The sequence below is a fragment of the Oryzias latipes genome, chromosome 3, assembly GCF_053564925.1.
Source record: "Oryzias latipes strain Hd-rR chromosome 3, Olatipes_Hd-rR_3.1".
Taxonomy (NCBI): Eukaryota; Metazoa; Chordata; class Actinopteri; order Beloniformes; family Adrianichthyidae; genus Oryzias; species Oryzias latipes.
The window spans coordinates 41,525,335-41,540,135 of NC_136239.1; the positions used below are offsets into that span (position 1 = coordinate 41,525,335).

General features: G+C 47.7%; 2 protein-coding genes across 3 annotated transcripts; one reads left to right on the top strand and one right to left on the bottom strand.

Annotated features, from left to right (window-relative positions):
* The first annotated feature begins 76 nt into the window (after positions 1 to 76).
* znf395a (zinc finger protein 395a) lies at positions 77 to 12,318 on the top strand. 2 transcript variants are annotated; one of them, XM_078944753.1, is made up of 11 exons: positions 77 to 298; positions 1,710 to 1,882; positions 5,746 to 5,903; positions 7,512 to 7,651; positions 7,727 to 7,836; positions 7,922 to 8,124; positions 8,202 to 8,302; positions 9,141 to 9,384; positions 9,539 to 9,622; positions 10,504 to 10,574; positions 10,641 to 12,318. In XM_078944753.1, the coding sequence occupies exons 3-11, from the start codon at positions 5,748 to 5,750 to the stop codon at positions 10,750 to 10,752; spliced, it is 1,221 nt and encodes a 406-aa protein (XP_078800879.1). In that variant the 5' UTR covers positions 77 to 298; positions 1,710 to 1,882; positions 5,746 to 5,747; the 3' UTR covers positions 10,753 to 12,318. The 2 variants fall into 2 exon arrangements, with proteins under 2 accessions (XP_078800879.1, XP_023809527.1); XM_023953759.2 differs by lacking the exon at positions 77 to 298 and having other exon boundaries at positions 1,741 to 1,882; positions 7,524 to 7,651.
* A 796-nt stretch (positions 12,319 to 13,114) lies between these two features.
* Positions 13,115 to 14,642, bottom strand: gtf2a2 (general transcription factor IIA, 2). Its single transcript, XM_004086064.5, has 4 exons — positions 14,422 to 14,642; positions 13,576 to 13,680; positions 13,383 to 13,509; positions 13,115 to 13,307 (listed from the first exon to the last, which is right to left on the bottom strand). Exons 1-4 carry the CDS (start codon positions 14,491 to 14,493, stop codon positions 13,282 to 13,284), a joined length of 330 nt encoding a protein of 109 aa, XP_004086112.1. The 5' UTR covers positions 14,494 to 14,642; the 3' UTR covers positions 13,115 to 13,281.
* Positions 14,643 to 14,801: the final 159 nt, after the last annotated feature.

Consider the following 14,801-nt stretch of genomic DNA (forward strand, 5'->3'; position numbering starts at 1 on the left):
TTCGCACGTAGCTCACGAGCGCGACGCCTGTGGCTCGGCGCGTGGGGGGAAGGGCGCGCGGACATGCCGCACGTGCACGCACACGCTGCTGATGCCCCGCCCCCCCCCCCCCCCCCCCCGGCTGCTCTTTGTTAGCGCCTTTGCTCCGCTCAATAACGGCCCAGCCACAGAATGTTGTCGGCGGAACTACTTTTCTGAGGCCGTAGAACAACCTCCCCCCCCGCAGAAAGTTCGTGAAAACCGCATCGGCTTCTTTCCCTGCCGCGCGGCGGCTCCGCGTTCCCTCACGACAGTTTCGGTTAGTAAACAACGGAACTCGGAGGGGTGTGTGCTGCTGCACAGCGATGATCCAACCAATCGGTCCTCGAATCCCGCCCACGTGACCTGCTTGTTTACTACGCGAAGGGAGAGCTGCTGGGAAACCCCGGAGCGGGTTCTAGACCGGATCTTCCTGCGGGATCAGCAACGAGCCAAACCTAACGAGACTCAGACAAAACTAAGATGACATTTAGCCAAAGAACACAAACGAGAGTGACGTTCAAATGACAAACAATGACCAACAATCCAATCTTTGTTGATTTTTACTATAAAACGCCACCACTTCATTATTATTATGACCAATACCTCAGAAGAAGAAAATTGTTTACAAAGATTGTTATAATTTATTCCTTAACGGACCGATTTCCGGATTTAGAGTCACTAAAATGGCCGCTCATCTGGGATGAGGTGAAATAGTTCCAGAGCACCGTTTGGTATAGACTAATTCACAGTTACAGAGTAACAGTGATGTGATGTTTGGCTGCAACTACAGTGATCCCTCGCTATAACACGGTTTACTTTTCACGGTTTCGCTACTTCACGGATTTGCAAGGTGCATTGTGTTCTGCATTCTGATTGGCTAAAAAAGTCACTCCGCTTCTTCTCTACCTGTGCGTCAATAATGTTGCAGTTTAATATGTACACGTACGTAAATCAGCTTTCCAAATTACGTACATGCAAATCATCTTGAAATTTCAAGTTTCTCTAAAACCCATAGAAAAAGAGCAACACCAACTGTCAATCACTATGTTCTTCTCCTGAACAAACACACACAGCTGCACCGCGGGCTTGAAGGAGAAAACACTGCAGCTTCTCAGACTGAAGAGCATTGAAATACACCTGAGTCATTTGTCCGTTTGTACTTTGTATTTTTTTCATAATCATTTTAAATTTTCTCCCGTTTAATCCAATTACTCGGGTCGCGGTGGGCGGGGCTAATCTCCGTGATTTGAAGCCTTCTGTTTACATCGATGATTCAAATTATTATTTGACAGTACAGTACAGAAGTTATTTGTTGAAAAAAAACATTTTTAAAGTACTTTTATTTGTGAAACAAATGCTTGAGCTTGTAAAATGGTTTGTTCTTTCTTTTCAATGTATAATAGAGTATTTAATTGTATAATAATTGCTAAAAAAATAGAGGTTTCTACTTCACGGATTTTGCCTATCACGGGTTCTTTCTGGAACGTAACCCCCGCGAAAAACAAGGGTTTACTGTACTTTGCTGCTTATCTGCATCAGAATTATCAAATGTTGATTTCCTTGTTGAAATGATATTATTCTTTGTGATATTTAAAGATAAAAACTACGTATCCCAGGTAAGCCTGGTGGTGGTGAAGCTGCGTGGCTGAAGTAGTTTGTGAAGACCTTCGTGGAAAATGTCTCCTCAGTTCCATCGGAGTGAGGATCCGGTCCTGGTGTTCCAGGCTGCTCTGACAGGCTCACACACACTCACTCACAGACACACACACACACCCACAAACACACACTCACACTCTGCCATTGAACAGCAGCGCACACACAGAGCTGCAGGACTCCTCGGTGCTGCTGGTTGCTTCTGCAGGTACGTGACAGCTTCTTGTTTCTGCTGTTTGCAGCTCAGCCTGGGGTGGTTGGGTATTTATGTGTGTGGGTTGAGGGGGGAGTGTATAAAGTTCTCACCGAAAAACGAGACCCCCCCCCCTCCCCCCCGGATTGCTGCTGTTTGTGCAGAAATGTTCTCTGATGTGATTGTCCCTCAGAGGAGTTGCTGTGTGATGAAGACTATGGAGGCGATGAAGTTTCTCCTTCATTCTGGACTCTTATTGCGGGGGGGGGGGGGGGGGGGGGGGGGGGGTTGTGTGATTGGCTCACAGCAGATGGGGTGTGTTGGGCCTGTGCATTTGTGTGTGTGTGTGTGTGTGCGCTGGCCAGCCAGGCATGTTTTGCGTCTCCTTGAAACACTTTTCTTTGCGTTGGTTTTGACAAAAATCGTGTGACTGACATGAATTCAGTCCTTCTGGGTTTTCACTGAAGTCTGTGTGACCTTTAAACTCAACACATTCAGAGGCTCAGCGGTTAGCATTCGCTCCAGAGCGTGTTTCTGGGAAAGTCCAGGTTGTGGAGATGGGACTCACGGTTGTGGTTCTCCTGGACTCTTCAGGTTCTGCTGAAATCGGGTTCAAACCCACAAACGAACAGGAGCTTTGAAGCAACAATAAACACGATAATCTGAGCAGAAAAGTCGAGAACCAAAACTTTTCTGGGACCAGAATCTGCTAGAAAGTTTGGTGGGAAAACTGCTGTGAGGTTCATTCAGAGAAAGATTGAACATGTCTGCTGAAAACCGTGTTTCAGGAGGGAAAACTTTGACTGAAGCAATTCAGTAAACCTGAGTTTATGATGAGGATAAAATCAAGAGGAAATCATGGAAGTCAGGATGCACACAGGTAAAACAGGCGGACCACATGAAGTCTTAGTTGACCATTAGCTCACCGTTGAGTCTTGACCCCACAATTCAGAGGAGGTTTGAACCCAGAAGGAAAGGGAAGAACCGAGATCATCTGATGAAGAACGGAGCAGAAATTCAGCGTCGTGAGTGTTGGAGAAGCTTCGGCCTAACGGAGAGAATCCCACTGAAGCTTCATGGTTTCAAAGCGGACTGAAGGTGTTTTTAGTCTGGAGACACACGAGTGGACCCGGTTCCTGGACCAGAAACCGCTCTTGGACTCATCTTTTGAGGGAGTCCCTGTTCGATTCCCATCAGATTGAGCTCCAGCTTTGTCTGAATAGGCTCCATGCTCGGAGCAGAACAACTGGACCAAACGGCCACCGTAGCCGAATATTATGGGATGTAAACATAGTAGCAACGACGAGACACAGCAACTCATCAGGATGAATGGATGAATTGCAGGCTCAGTAAAACAACTTTTAAGGAGATGCACATTGCTCCTCACTGTTTGCCCGACAATCTATATGTATCTAACACTCAGCGGTCAGCGTACCGTCCTAGCCGTCCGTGCAGCCTTGCAGCCTTTGCCTTGGTTGTACCAAAGTAAAAACTGTTGTACCTGACGTTGACACACGTGTTCAAAATTGAGTTTGAATCTGTGAACCACCGCGACAAGGACTGCAAAGAGATCTTTAGTCGAAACAGGAAAGTACACTTGACGGCAGTATGATTACAGACCAAACACAAGGTTCAGGACTTGATCCGGACCAAATCAAGCGGGCTGGATCCGGACCAAAAGACTTCCCCAGTCTGAGTACGCCCCGAAACACATAAACACGCGTGATGGCCGTACGTTAGGACACCGTCACACACATACACCAACACGTGGATCCAGTTTAGATTTTAGAAACTCTACCAGTTTTACCAACAGATCCCGATTTCACCAACGTCATTGAAATCTTATCAGACCTAAGAGGACTGATTATCTCCCCCATGTGCCCCTGCTGGGCATCACAGCAAAGGCAAATGTGGAAAAGGGTGTAAAACAAGTCAAAATGGGGGCCTTGATGAAGGTGGGGGGCCCATAGCAGCTGTCATTCACTCAGTAGTGTGTTTTTAAAGGAAATGTTTGGCTTCATGGTTGACTGACTAACAAACGGCGAGGCTGAAGCTTTCCCAAAGAAGAACTGGGTTCTAAATCCACTGCAGTCCATTTGTTGGACTTAAAGAAGTTCCTGTGAAACATAAAGACAAGCATAGTTAGTCTTTCAACACCAACATTTCATTCAAGGCCAAGTGGCCAATCGGACCCTCAGAAACGAGTGTCTGAGATCATCTGCTGAAAATCCCTTCAAAGTGGAACAAGAGCGTTTAGCTCTGTAGCTGCGAAACCAAAGAACTGAAGAGTGAAAGACTTTGGGACAGAGGCTACCCTTCATGGTTTACAGATGATGAGCTGCTGTTCACTGCGATTGTTGGAGTTCAGATGCAAATGATCACAGACACGCACACCAGTTGAAGGCGTTTAAAGGTTGAACCCTGGAGTCTAACCGATGTCTTCTTCCAGAACCAACCGCTCTAGACGCTCCCGTCTTTGACGTCACAGTTGTTTGGGAGCTTTGGTCCATGAAAATGTGAGGCTTGTTGTGAAGTGGACCGAGCTGGAGGAACATCTGAGTACCCAGAACCAAACAAAAGTTCCTGCATCTCCTGGAGGATGCAGCCCCCCCCCCAACCAAAGCAGCGTTCTGACCTCTTTGCTCAGCTGGGGTTGTTGCATTAGCTCATATTTTGGAGCTTCTTACACTTGATGCACATGTCCATGTGATGGAAATAGGAATTCTGGTGTGGAAACTATGACTCGCTGATTAACAGGAAACCAGGGGGGCGTGGGGTGGGTGGGTGGGGGGGCAGGCTTACTGTTAAATCCATCAGATCTGTTCGTCTTCCCAGCTGATTACTCACTGGTTTTGCTGGTCGTCTACCAGCTGCTCTCTGACGCTGCAGACTGACTCAGATCTTCATCCACAGCAGATCTTTCATGGATTATTGGGGTTTTGCACGTTGATGCCTTTTGCAGCCGGCTTGAAGGCATCTTTGCACCTGAGTTTGGATCGGAACAATCGTTTTGGTTCCCCAACAGGAAAGTGCTCTCAAATCGTTGCCTTGTCTTTTGCTTTGGAGGCCCCTTCACACTAACGCCCCACCCACCCCGCTCCCACACCCACCCTCCGCCATGCTGTGAAAGTGGGACAAAAAAGTCTTTCATTGTTTTGTATTCTGGCTCCTTGGGACACCAGAGGAGCTGTTTTCAGGAAACGCTGCTTCTCCTGCTCAGACTGGCGTTGTCCGTGACAATCTGAGCCTGAGCGTGGATGCCCCCCCATCCAGCAGGTTCCAGTATGCCCTCTTTTCATTGGTTTATGTTTCATCTTTAAATAAAAGAAGAAGTGGGAGGGTAGAAAAAGAGGTCTTATGGAGCTACTCCAACAGAAAGCTGCCCCACAGCCTTCAGTCTGAGTACTGAGACCAGAAGATTCCTCTGAGTAAAAATTCAGAACCTCAAGGAACCAAAGGTTTCACCCCCATGAGTACCTTTAGGAAAACACAACCAGAGATACTCAGGTCATGATCCTCATGCAAGGTCGTACCCCAGCAGAGAGATCCTGTACGGCGCCCTCGTACCTCCATGTAAAGGACATAACCGGCCTTTCCCTCAGAAACGGAGGGCTTTCCACCACAGCCGGGGAAGCAGCAACTTCCAGAGTTTTTATTACAGATCTCAACGTTTCGGATCATTTCCAGGAACATAAAAGTTGGTAAAAACTGAAAACGATTCTCTGGTTTTGGCAACTGTTGGTCCACCAGAGTTTGGTGAAATCTCCAGGGGCTGAAGCTGCAACAGTCTGTGTCAAACTACTAGAGCTTGGTGCTAAAATCAGAGATATCAGGTCTCTGACGGTACCTGACTCTCTGTACCCGTATGCCTTCTGCAGACATGTTACCAAAGACCCGTTTGGGGAAGCGTTCTCCTTTCGGGGCGCTGGTGAGCTCGCCTTGTTCAACGGTAGAGTCCTCCAAGACTGGCTGCGCCACAGCAATGGGGTCCCAACAGCAAGGGATAAGCAGAGTCAAAGGTCATGGCGATTTGAAGGTGAGCAGACGGTCTTATCATAATGTACTACAGTAGTATCATAGTATATTACAGTATAATCACAAGTCTTGTTTACACTGAGCGGTCCTGTCCAATCTTAGAATGGACCAGGCAATTCAGGTGAGCGTTTCAGCTCAAAGTTGGACCGTCAGGCCGCATGCGGCTGGAAGCTAACAACAACAACAATGGCGGTCATCCAGCAGCTCATTTTCCCAGCTTAGCTCTTTGTAGACACAAAGCATTTAACGTAGTGTGAGAGAAGATGGCGGGCGGCGACGAGGAATACCGACGGTTTTTATTGTGTTGTAATGACCTTCAGTCAATCAACGATTTTCAACAGGCATAGTTATTATCATATTTGTCATGTGATGTATTGATACTTCAGCATACGTGATGGCCTGAAACTGTGTTAGGAAGGCATAGATATCTGATCAAAAGTTATGAACCAGATAATGATAAATCATGTAATAAAATGGTTAAAATAGAACAGGATTATATAAGTTTTCTTCCTTCCACTTCCTGTCAAGCAATCTTTAATTTGATGTCTAATTATCCTAAGTTTGATACGTCTTTGTATGAACGGATAACTGATGATTGTAATGTTTTGTGCATCATTCTTCCTTTGATTGATTTGAAATAAACCATTTCAAATCAATTCAAAATCAAAACAGCAGCTCCGCCCTAACGGGTCCGTTCCATTTTTCTATGGACCAACAACCAATGGAGGCCAAAAAATGGTACCATTCAGTCCAGCTTAAACGGTCTAATTGATAACGGGAATGCTCAACCAGACCACTCAGTGGAAGCAAGGCTATAGTGTACTGGGGTATTATTGTACTCTGTTATGGTACGATCACAGTGTATGTTAGTACTATCATCATGTATTACAGTATTATCAAAGTGAACTGAGTGTCAGAATCAGCGTCAGAGCAGCAGAGAGGTCTGTCCAGGAGTTAAAAACTCAACTCCGTCATGTAAAGGTGGGGAAGATCGGATATTCTCTTGTCTAACCGTAGCGAGCCTAAAGGGAAACCAAAAAGCGGCTACATAGGGCGACAGATCTGGTTAGCTAGTGTCTGTTATTCAGCTTCTTGTACTGAAACACAGAACGTTCACCTGTAATAACTCTGGCGTCGTTTTTCGTCGTACCGGAGACATTTGCTGCAGATTTGAGGTCTTTAATTATGTAAGCTTTAGTTTCTGGTCCTGATACTCTGGGATGGGAACTTCACATGTTGCTGGGTCCTTTGCTGCTGCTGCTGGATGCCCGCTGAACTTCAGAACTCAAAGCTTTGGTTCTGGTTTCAGTGGAAGCGTTCTTGGGTTCCTAACTGAAGGCAGTCATAGCGACTGACGCCTGAACTTGGCTCCAGTTGGATTCAATAGAAACACCACTGAGCTGAGCTGCAGGAGGTGTTCCTTATTAATAATGAACTACGAGGAACAAAAAGAAATAGTTGATCTGGAAGCCCAAAGTTCAGCAGCTTTTGGATGGGTTGTCTTGTCATTTGAACCTGAAACGTTTCTGATTTTCTTCAGGTTCTTGTTTTATCTCCACCCCAGCTGTTGGAGAAGAAGTCCGTCTGAGTCCGTCGTGTTTCTCCTCAGGTGTACTTTCAGTGTGCAGGACCAGGTGAAGGATCGGGGGTTCTGGATCTGTCGAGCCGCGCCCCGGCTGACGCAGTGGTCGGCGCTTCGTCCCATCACAGCAGTAGATCCGTCTCTTCCTGCATCGACGTCCCCAGGAGGTGAGGCTCCTCCCACCTCCGCTGCTCCTCGGTTGTTTATCGATGAGGTTTGTCACGTTTGTTGTCGTCCTGCAGCTCCAGGGGTGCGCAGGAGGTGGACATGGACGAACTGATGGCCGCCATGGTCCTCAGCAGTTTGTCCTGCAGTCCACCCCCAAAGCCCGTCCCCCCGCCAAACTCTGCAGGTGAACAACAAACTCAATACCCCAAAAGAACTGTACAAACTCTGAGTTATTTCAGATTTATGGAAGCGTTTTTAATCTTCTTCAGGTCCTTCTGTGGAGTCTGGACCCGAGCTCTCGGATAGCGGCAGCAGCGGTCACTGGAGCGTCGACATTGCCAATGGAAGCTCCGCCCCCTCTTCCCCAGCCACAGCAGAGCCTGAGAATGAAACTGTGGTGCCATCGGATGAGGGCTTGGACATGGAGCTGGATCAGGTTCTTTTTGACGAACCGGCACCACGGAAACGAAGGGTGAGGCGGGGCCACGTGCCGGTCTGACGAAGCTGGAATGAAGGAGGGCGGGGCTAACACTCCCTCTGACCCCACAGAACTCCGTGAAAGTGGCGTACCGATGTCTGTGGCCAAGCTGCGGCAAGGTGCTGACTTCAGTGGTTGGGATCAAACGTCACATCAGAACAACACATCTGAGGTGAGACTCATCTGATAATGTTTCAAAGATGAAATGTCAAACTCAACCAACGATCCTCCGAAGAGAGGCTGTCCGCTCCACCCCTGCGCCACAACGGCCTAATTCATGTAAAATAATGTCACACACCAATGAGAACAGCTATGTGGCAAAACAGCCGCGGTGCAGAGGTGGAGCGGTCGGCCTGGTATTGGCCTGTCCAGAGTGTGCCATCAGTAGCTGGGATAGGCTCCAGCAACCCGCAACCGCAAAAGGGATTCAACAGGTCAAGAAAATGGGTGGATGGATGTATGAGACGGTGGAAAAGGAAAAAAAAGGCAGTTAATGTGTTTCTTTGATTTCTTCACCTTCTTTGTTCGTCATTTAGCTTTTGCAGACATTTTAAAATGACTGTTGTGGATTTGTCTTTCTAATCAAACTTTTTAAGAAAGTTTAAAAATTACGGACCATAAACAAAACACAGTTATTCAATGCGAAATGACTGCACTTCCCAGAATGCCTAGAGAGGACATAAGGCAGCTGGCAATTAGTCAGAGGAGTCAATGGGAGGTTTTGGATGGATGTATAACTCCACTGACTACATTACCCATAATGCTCTAACAATCCATCAAGCCATGCAGCTTCATAGTTAATCAAAGTCGTAACAAAACATTTTGTCTGATTTTGAGGTGAAGAGAATATGGTTTAAAAAATGATGACAATGTTTAAAGAAAAATACTAATAAAAAAAAGGTTAAAAACCGGATTTGAACTTTGAACTGTTAAAAACGTTTTCATGACGAGAACATAAATGCGAGACACGGAAAAATGTTTCCAAACGTCTTCGTCTTCTGACCCCACAGCCGCGGGGGTGAACACGAGCGCTGCTCCCGCAGCGAGGAGGACTTCTACTACACCGAGATCAGCCAGCCGCAGCATCAGTCTCCTCCCCCTCCGCTCCAAGCCTCCTCTAGCTCCTCCCCTTCCTCCCCCCCCAGTCCCCCTCCTCCCTCCCCGCCCTCTCCGTCAGGCTGCGTTGCTCTGAGCCGTTCTGCCCCCTCCCCCTGTGGCAGCTCCTGGCAGGTCCAATCAGAGCACTCCTACCAGGTAACCTGAACAACAAACGGGATGGATTTTTATTCTGTAAATTGTTTTGTTTCCCATCGATAATGTTTTGGATATTTAATTTCACCCGAGCGTTTAAGGTTCAAATATGAATCTGCGTAGAATTTATTTGGTAATATTTAGTCTTTTCGTCTAGGCCCCGCCTCCAAGCCACGTGGTGCTGCCAGCTCCGCCCACCTTGTGCCGCCTGATGACTGCGCCCGCCCCCTGCAGCAGACCGGTAAATAACCTTTATTTATGTCCGGATGCACAGGCCACGCCCACACCGCTGTGGCTGTCACGGATCATGACAGAATGTAAAACTTCAGTTTGGCTCCGCAATGTCGGTTTATGGTCAGAACAACATGAAGAACCTGAAACCGTGGCATCAAAGAAACCGACTGGCGGACTCCAACTGCTTGTTGCATGATGTTACCATGGCAACTGTGAACTTTGAATCGGCCTGGCAAATCTTTATTTCTGTGTAAACCTGAAACTCGGGCCAAGAAAGACCTTAAAGCTCACCGTTAAATCCATTTTTTATCCGTTTCCTCTAACACGTGGAGCGGAGGTCCACTCCTCCGGTCCGCCTGCATCTACACTGCAGTGAGCCGCACCAGAGTCCACCTGCATGTGAAAAACAAACTCATCCTTCATCCACCTGCAGATTTTTCAGTCGGCTGATGTTTTTTCTCGTTAATCGTTGGCAGATTCCAGACTTTTTTTCTCCTGGACGTTTTGACCCAAACCTCCGGTCAGAATCTGAAGGCGGATCTGCTTTGGTGCAGAAAGTTCTAAGCGGGTTCTTTAAAGCCAGAACTCTGCAGACATGCATGGGGGGGTTTGGTTGTCATTTTGGGTTTGGACTCTCAAACTTCCTCACTCGGGTGATTCTGTGAAACGTGCTGCAGCTGGGAGGCGGCGTTCGCGTCTCCTCGCACAGCGGCAGATTGTTTACTTCCTGAGGAGCCTGCTGGAACTGGTTTCCTCCTGGAGTGGGAGGGGGGGGCACCTTTTTTTCCCTCAGAAGGGAAACCCCTTTGCGTCATTGTTGGGACGCTACTGCCCCCTGCAGGCAGGTCGGCGGCACGCTCCGTCTCACGGCCGCTCTGTCGTCCTCAGGGCTCCACGTTCCGGGTCCGTTCCGTCAGCGTGGGGGAGCAGTGGCTGCAGCACCAGGGCGCCCCCTGCAGGTCAGTGCTTCCTGGTGGCGCCGGCCTCCTCTGAGACGCAGCTCTGACGTCTCCTCTGTCTCGCAGGAGGATCCGCAGCGAGGCCAAGAAGTGCCGCAAGGTGTACGGCATCGAACACAGGGACCAGTGGTGCACGGCCTGCCGCTGGAAGAAAGCCTGTCAGCGCTTCCTGGACTGAGGAAGAGGAGGAGGAAGAGCAGCAGACATGCCATGTCTGTCGAAGAGAAGTCAGTTTCTACGTCTGGAAAAATGAAAGTGTCTATTTTTTTTTTTGGAATAGTTTTGGTCTTCAGTGTAACAAAGACGTCTGGCAGCTACGCCGCCACCCCCCACCCCCTGCTGCGGCCAGAGGTCACGGATCAAGAGACCTTTTTTAATACATTTCAGGCTGGTTGGAAACCACTTTTCCAGGTTTAAAATGGGGGTGGACGAAAAGACGAGAACATTCGAGGGAACTTTATCGGTTTCACACAAAAAAACAGCAAAAAACTGAACGCTGGTGCTTTATTCTGACAAAAATGTTTTTCTCTTCAAGAATATGTTTTAAGGAATAAGGGAACTGTTTATTTTGTAAAAAAAGAAAAAAAAGATCTCTATGTAAAAGGTTGTTTTTAAAAAAAAAAGCACTTATTTTCAGAGTAAATTCCTCGGTCAGACTATCGGAAATCAAAGATTCAGATTAAAAGTCAAGAGTCTACTGAGAGTCTAAAAATAGTCATCATCAGGCTTTAAACAGACGAAGACTCAACCTGACAGGATGCAGAGGGGCGGCCATTATTGACTGATGAGTCAGCATTCGTGCTGTGATCAGGGGTAGAGAAATGCCCATTGAAGTCTCAATTGGATTGAAAACCGCCACCTTTGTGAAGGAGATGCGTCATAGCAACCATCTGACTTTTTTCTCCTCTTCAGTTGAGCAACGTGTGGGCCAAGTTTTGTGTCTCTACCTCAAAGTAAACGTTGGAGTTTCCATAGCAACCATGTTTAAACTGGCGCGCCTCATCTGTTCAGGTGATGATGTGAACTGCTCCGTCTGGCCTTCACAGTAGAACTCTGGTTTTGTTCTGGTCAGATCGAACGCGTGCGAATCAAGAGGAAAACATTTTCTAAGCTTAAGTCGGCCATCTTTGTGAGGTCACAATGAGAACCGCTCGAGTGAGGCTTCAACTTTTTATGATGAAGAACAAAACTGTGTTTGGTTATCCTGTGATGTCAGACTCTAACTCTAGGTGGCGCCTCCTCCAGAGGTCATGACCATGTGGACTTTTCTTCATGTCTTGGTTATTCACATGTGTACCATCTTTTGTAATCGTACTAAAAACTAATGTTTTTGATCTTCGTCGTCGATCTCGGATCATTTTTGATGTTTTTTGTGCCAACGCCTCTTCAGCCTCTTCTTCACATCCGGCTGTTTTTATAAAATCTCAGCGAAGAAGCCGGATTTCTCTGTTCTGTATCTGAAATGGACTTTTCGAGCCGACGTTTTTGCCGACTTCAGCGGTAAACTGAGGAAGAGGAGGGTCTTCAGAGAGGAGAAGCACTCCACCAGGTCCACGAAACGTCCAGAAACCTCTGTGGGAGTCACGCAGTACTGATGGCGTCCACCGTGGCGTTCCTCCTGATGTCCGAGCGGCGGGAACGTTTCATTCCAGCTCAGCGGAGCGTCCGTCTTCCTCAGCGGGAAGACGAAGGACGGCTTCCGCACAGTCTCTGCATGATGGTGGTAATAAAAACAGAAAAAGGGTTTTGTTTCCCGTTTGACTTCGTTCACAACAAAACTCTGTTTTTTTGTTTTTAACTCTAAATAGAAACAAGTTCATTTGAATAAAACTAACTTACAGCTGTTCAGAGTGAAAAATAACGGAAAAGCTGCTGTTCTGTCCTCCAGATTTTTGGTTTGGGGAGTTGATCCCAATGTTACGGGGGGGCGGGGCAAAGTGATTGACATTGGAACATAGAATCAGAAATACTTTATAAATTTGTGACGGAGGTTACGATGATGTCACTTCCTGTCCAAACTTTGGGAAAACGTTCTCACTAATGTCGGCAGCTTTTGAAAAGCATTCCTCTGGTTTCCCGTTCGGCCGATCCAGCTTTGACTCGCACCGGGAACGTGAACGGATCCGATCCCCGTTATTCCACACCGCTGACAACGTGAAGACGTTTAGATCAAACACGTGGCGTTTGTCTGTGTAGATTTGACTCAAGTGTCTTCGTCCATCCCATAATAACCTGGTTCACTTGAATCCGGCTTCTGCTCCTTTGGGTTCTGATGTTCAGGCTCAGAAGGTCCAGACCTGCTGGGTTCTTCCTCCAACTGCCCCACGAGTCTTGGTGGACCTTTGGACTCTTTCTGGACCCCCACCATGATCCCCCCGCCACCATGCTTTACATGGAGTGAAAAGCAGACAAAACCCTCTCATGTAGAACACCAGCCTGGAGGAGGTTTCTTTTCTTTTTTCAAGTTTGGTTCTGATCCAGAAACACTAGAACTATTGCCGGTTGTTCCCGCTGAGCAGAAACTCCTGAAGAACACGAGAGCCTTTTAAATAAAGTTTTATTAAAGATGATCCAGCGCATACACAAACTGAAAACCTTCCGTTTGAATAAAAAAAGCCCTGCTGCATGTGGTCACACACTCACAGGTAACCGTGATGTAATAAATTATATGTACAGTCGTGGTCCGCCCACAGCGCCGCCGCCGCCGTCACTCCGCGGCGTTGGAGCCCGAGTCTGAGGAAAACAAGAGTTTCATCAGGATCCTGGAGAATGTGGCGAGGAGGAGGAGCTTCAGACGCTTGGACTCACTCTTTCCGTCGCACGCCACAATCTTCACCTTGTCCACCTTCACCAGGTCCGTCACCTCCCGGAACTCCACGTCGTTCAGCACGAACGTCCACACGTTGTCGCAGAACCGGTAGGTGTTCAGAGAACCCTGCGGACGCACACAGGGTCAGCGCTCACGCCCGCGCCAGCCGCAGAACCCCCGAGCTGCACTCACCCGGAAGTTGACCCGGTTCCGGACCCGGTTGGCCAGCGCCGTGTTGATGGCTTTGTCGAACTGGAGGAGGACCTGGAGGGCCAGCTGGGGGGTGATCTGCTGGGTCTGCGCCCCAAACGCACACAAGCAGAAACAACGTCTCACTTTGGCACAAAAAACACGGAAACTGAGGCCGAACTATCGGGCGTCTGCAGGTCTGTCCGAGAGTCCGATTCCAAAACTCAGAACCCTGGAAATTTCCCAGAAGTCTCAGGGAAAAACCAGTGTGCATCAATGCTCACTAGATTAGACTCACTATAGACCAAAATGCATTGCGTTTGAACGATTTCTCATTAGAAAAACGGTATGTTATTCAGAAAACAATGGATTCATAAACGGTCTTTGTAAATGTTTACTTCGGGAAATTTGTGACGTGTGAATTCGGACGCAGCCTTCAGGCGATCGAAGAAACCGAATTTCACGTGACATTGAGTTTAGCCAAAAATTCACAAAGTAACCTAGCATGCGCCGTGGTGGCTGTTTACCGTCATTAGAGTCAAGTTTTCTGACTTAAAGACGTTTTTCTGGTTGTATTATCTAATCTTCACACCAACGCTCTGTAGTTTTCTCAGACTTTTTATTCACGTGTTTACAAACTAGAAACAAACTTGTGATGTTTTAACAACGCGCTACTCTGTCCTGCGAAACTTCCATGTTTGTTACGACAGTAAAAAAAACCACAGAAAAACTTATTCATAAGCGGGTTTGGTGTGAAACCAGCCGCGGACTGCAGCGTCCCGCTCGAACCGGACGGACCGCCGCTGCAGTCTCGCGGGCTAACGGAGCTAGCCGTTCCCGCTAACTGACCTGGATCAGCTCGTCCAGACTCTCCTGCAGGCTGTTTCCCAGCGTGGTGTTCCGGTACAGCTGGTACGCCATGGCTACGGCGGCGTCCGGACGAGTGTCAATAAACAAACAAACAAAACACGCAAACAACAAGTCCAGTTAGAGAGGCTGTCTGCCTTTTACTGTAACAGCAAACTCAGCAGCGCATGCGCAGACCAGGCCGAGTTTCCTGTAAATGTTATTGGCGGGATGCTGGTCCCTGCAAAAGATTACCGCCCCCTATCGGCGTGGATGTCCACTTGAATCAGGCTTTGGAAAACTACACTACCGACATATTTTATTTGAACGTTAATTAATTTCATTTCCTTTCATTGTTTAACGTTATTTAATTTTATATTATT

Excerpts from the sequence above, each read along its gene's own strand:
- znf395a (XM_078944753.1), top strand. The coding sequence starts at position 5,748 with ATGTTACCAAAGACCCGTTTGGGGAAGCGTTCTCCTTTCGGGGCGCTG. Across the intron at positions 8,125-8,201 it reads CGGCACCACGGAAACGAAGG|AACTCCGTGAAAGTGGCGTA; the intron begins GTGAGGCGGGGC and ends CTGACCCCACAG. Across the intron at positions 8,303-9,140 it reads ATCAGAACAACACATCTGAG|CCGCGGGGGTGAACACGAGC; the intron begins GTGAGACTCATC and ends CTGACCCCACAG.
- gtf2a2 (XM_004086064.5), bottom strand. The coding sequence starts at position 14,493 with ATGGCGTACCAGCTGTACCGGAACACCACGCTGGGAAACAGCCTGCAG. Across the intron at positions 13,510-13,575 it reads GGAACCGGGTCAACTTCCGG|GGTTCTCTGAACACCTACCG; the intron begins GTGAGTGCAGCT and ends GTGCGTCCGCAG. Across the intron at positions 13,308-13,382 it reads TGTGGCGTGCGACGGAAAGA|ACTCGGGCTCCAACGCCGCG; the intron begins GTGAGTCCAAGC and ends TGTTTTCCTCAG.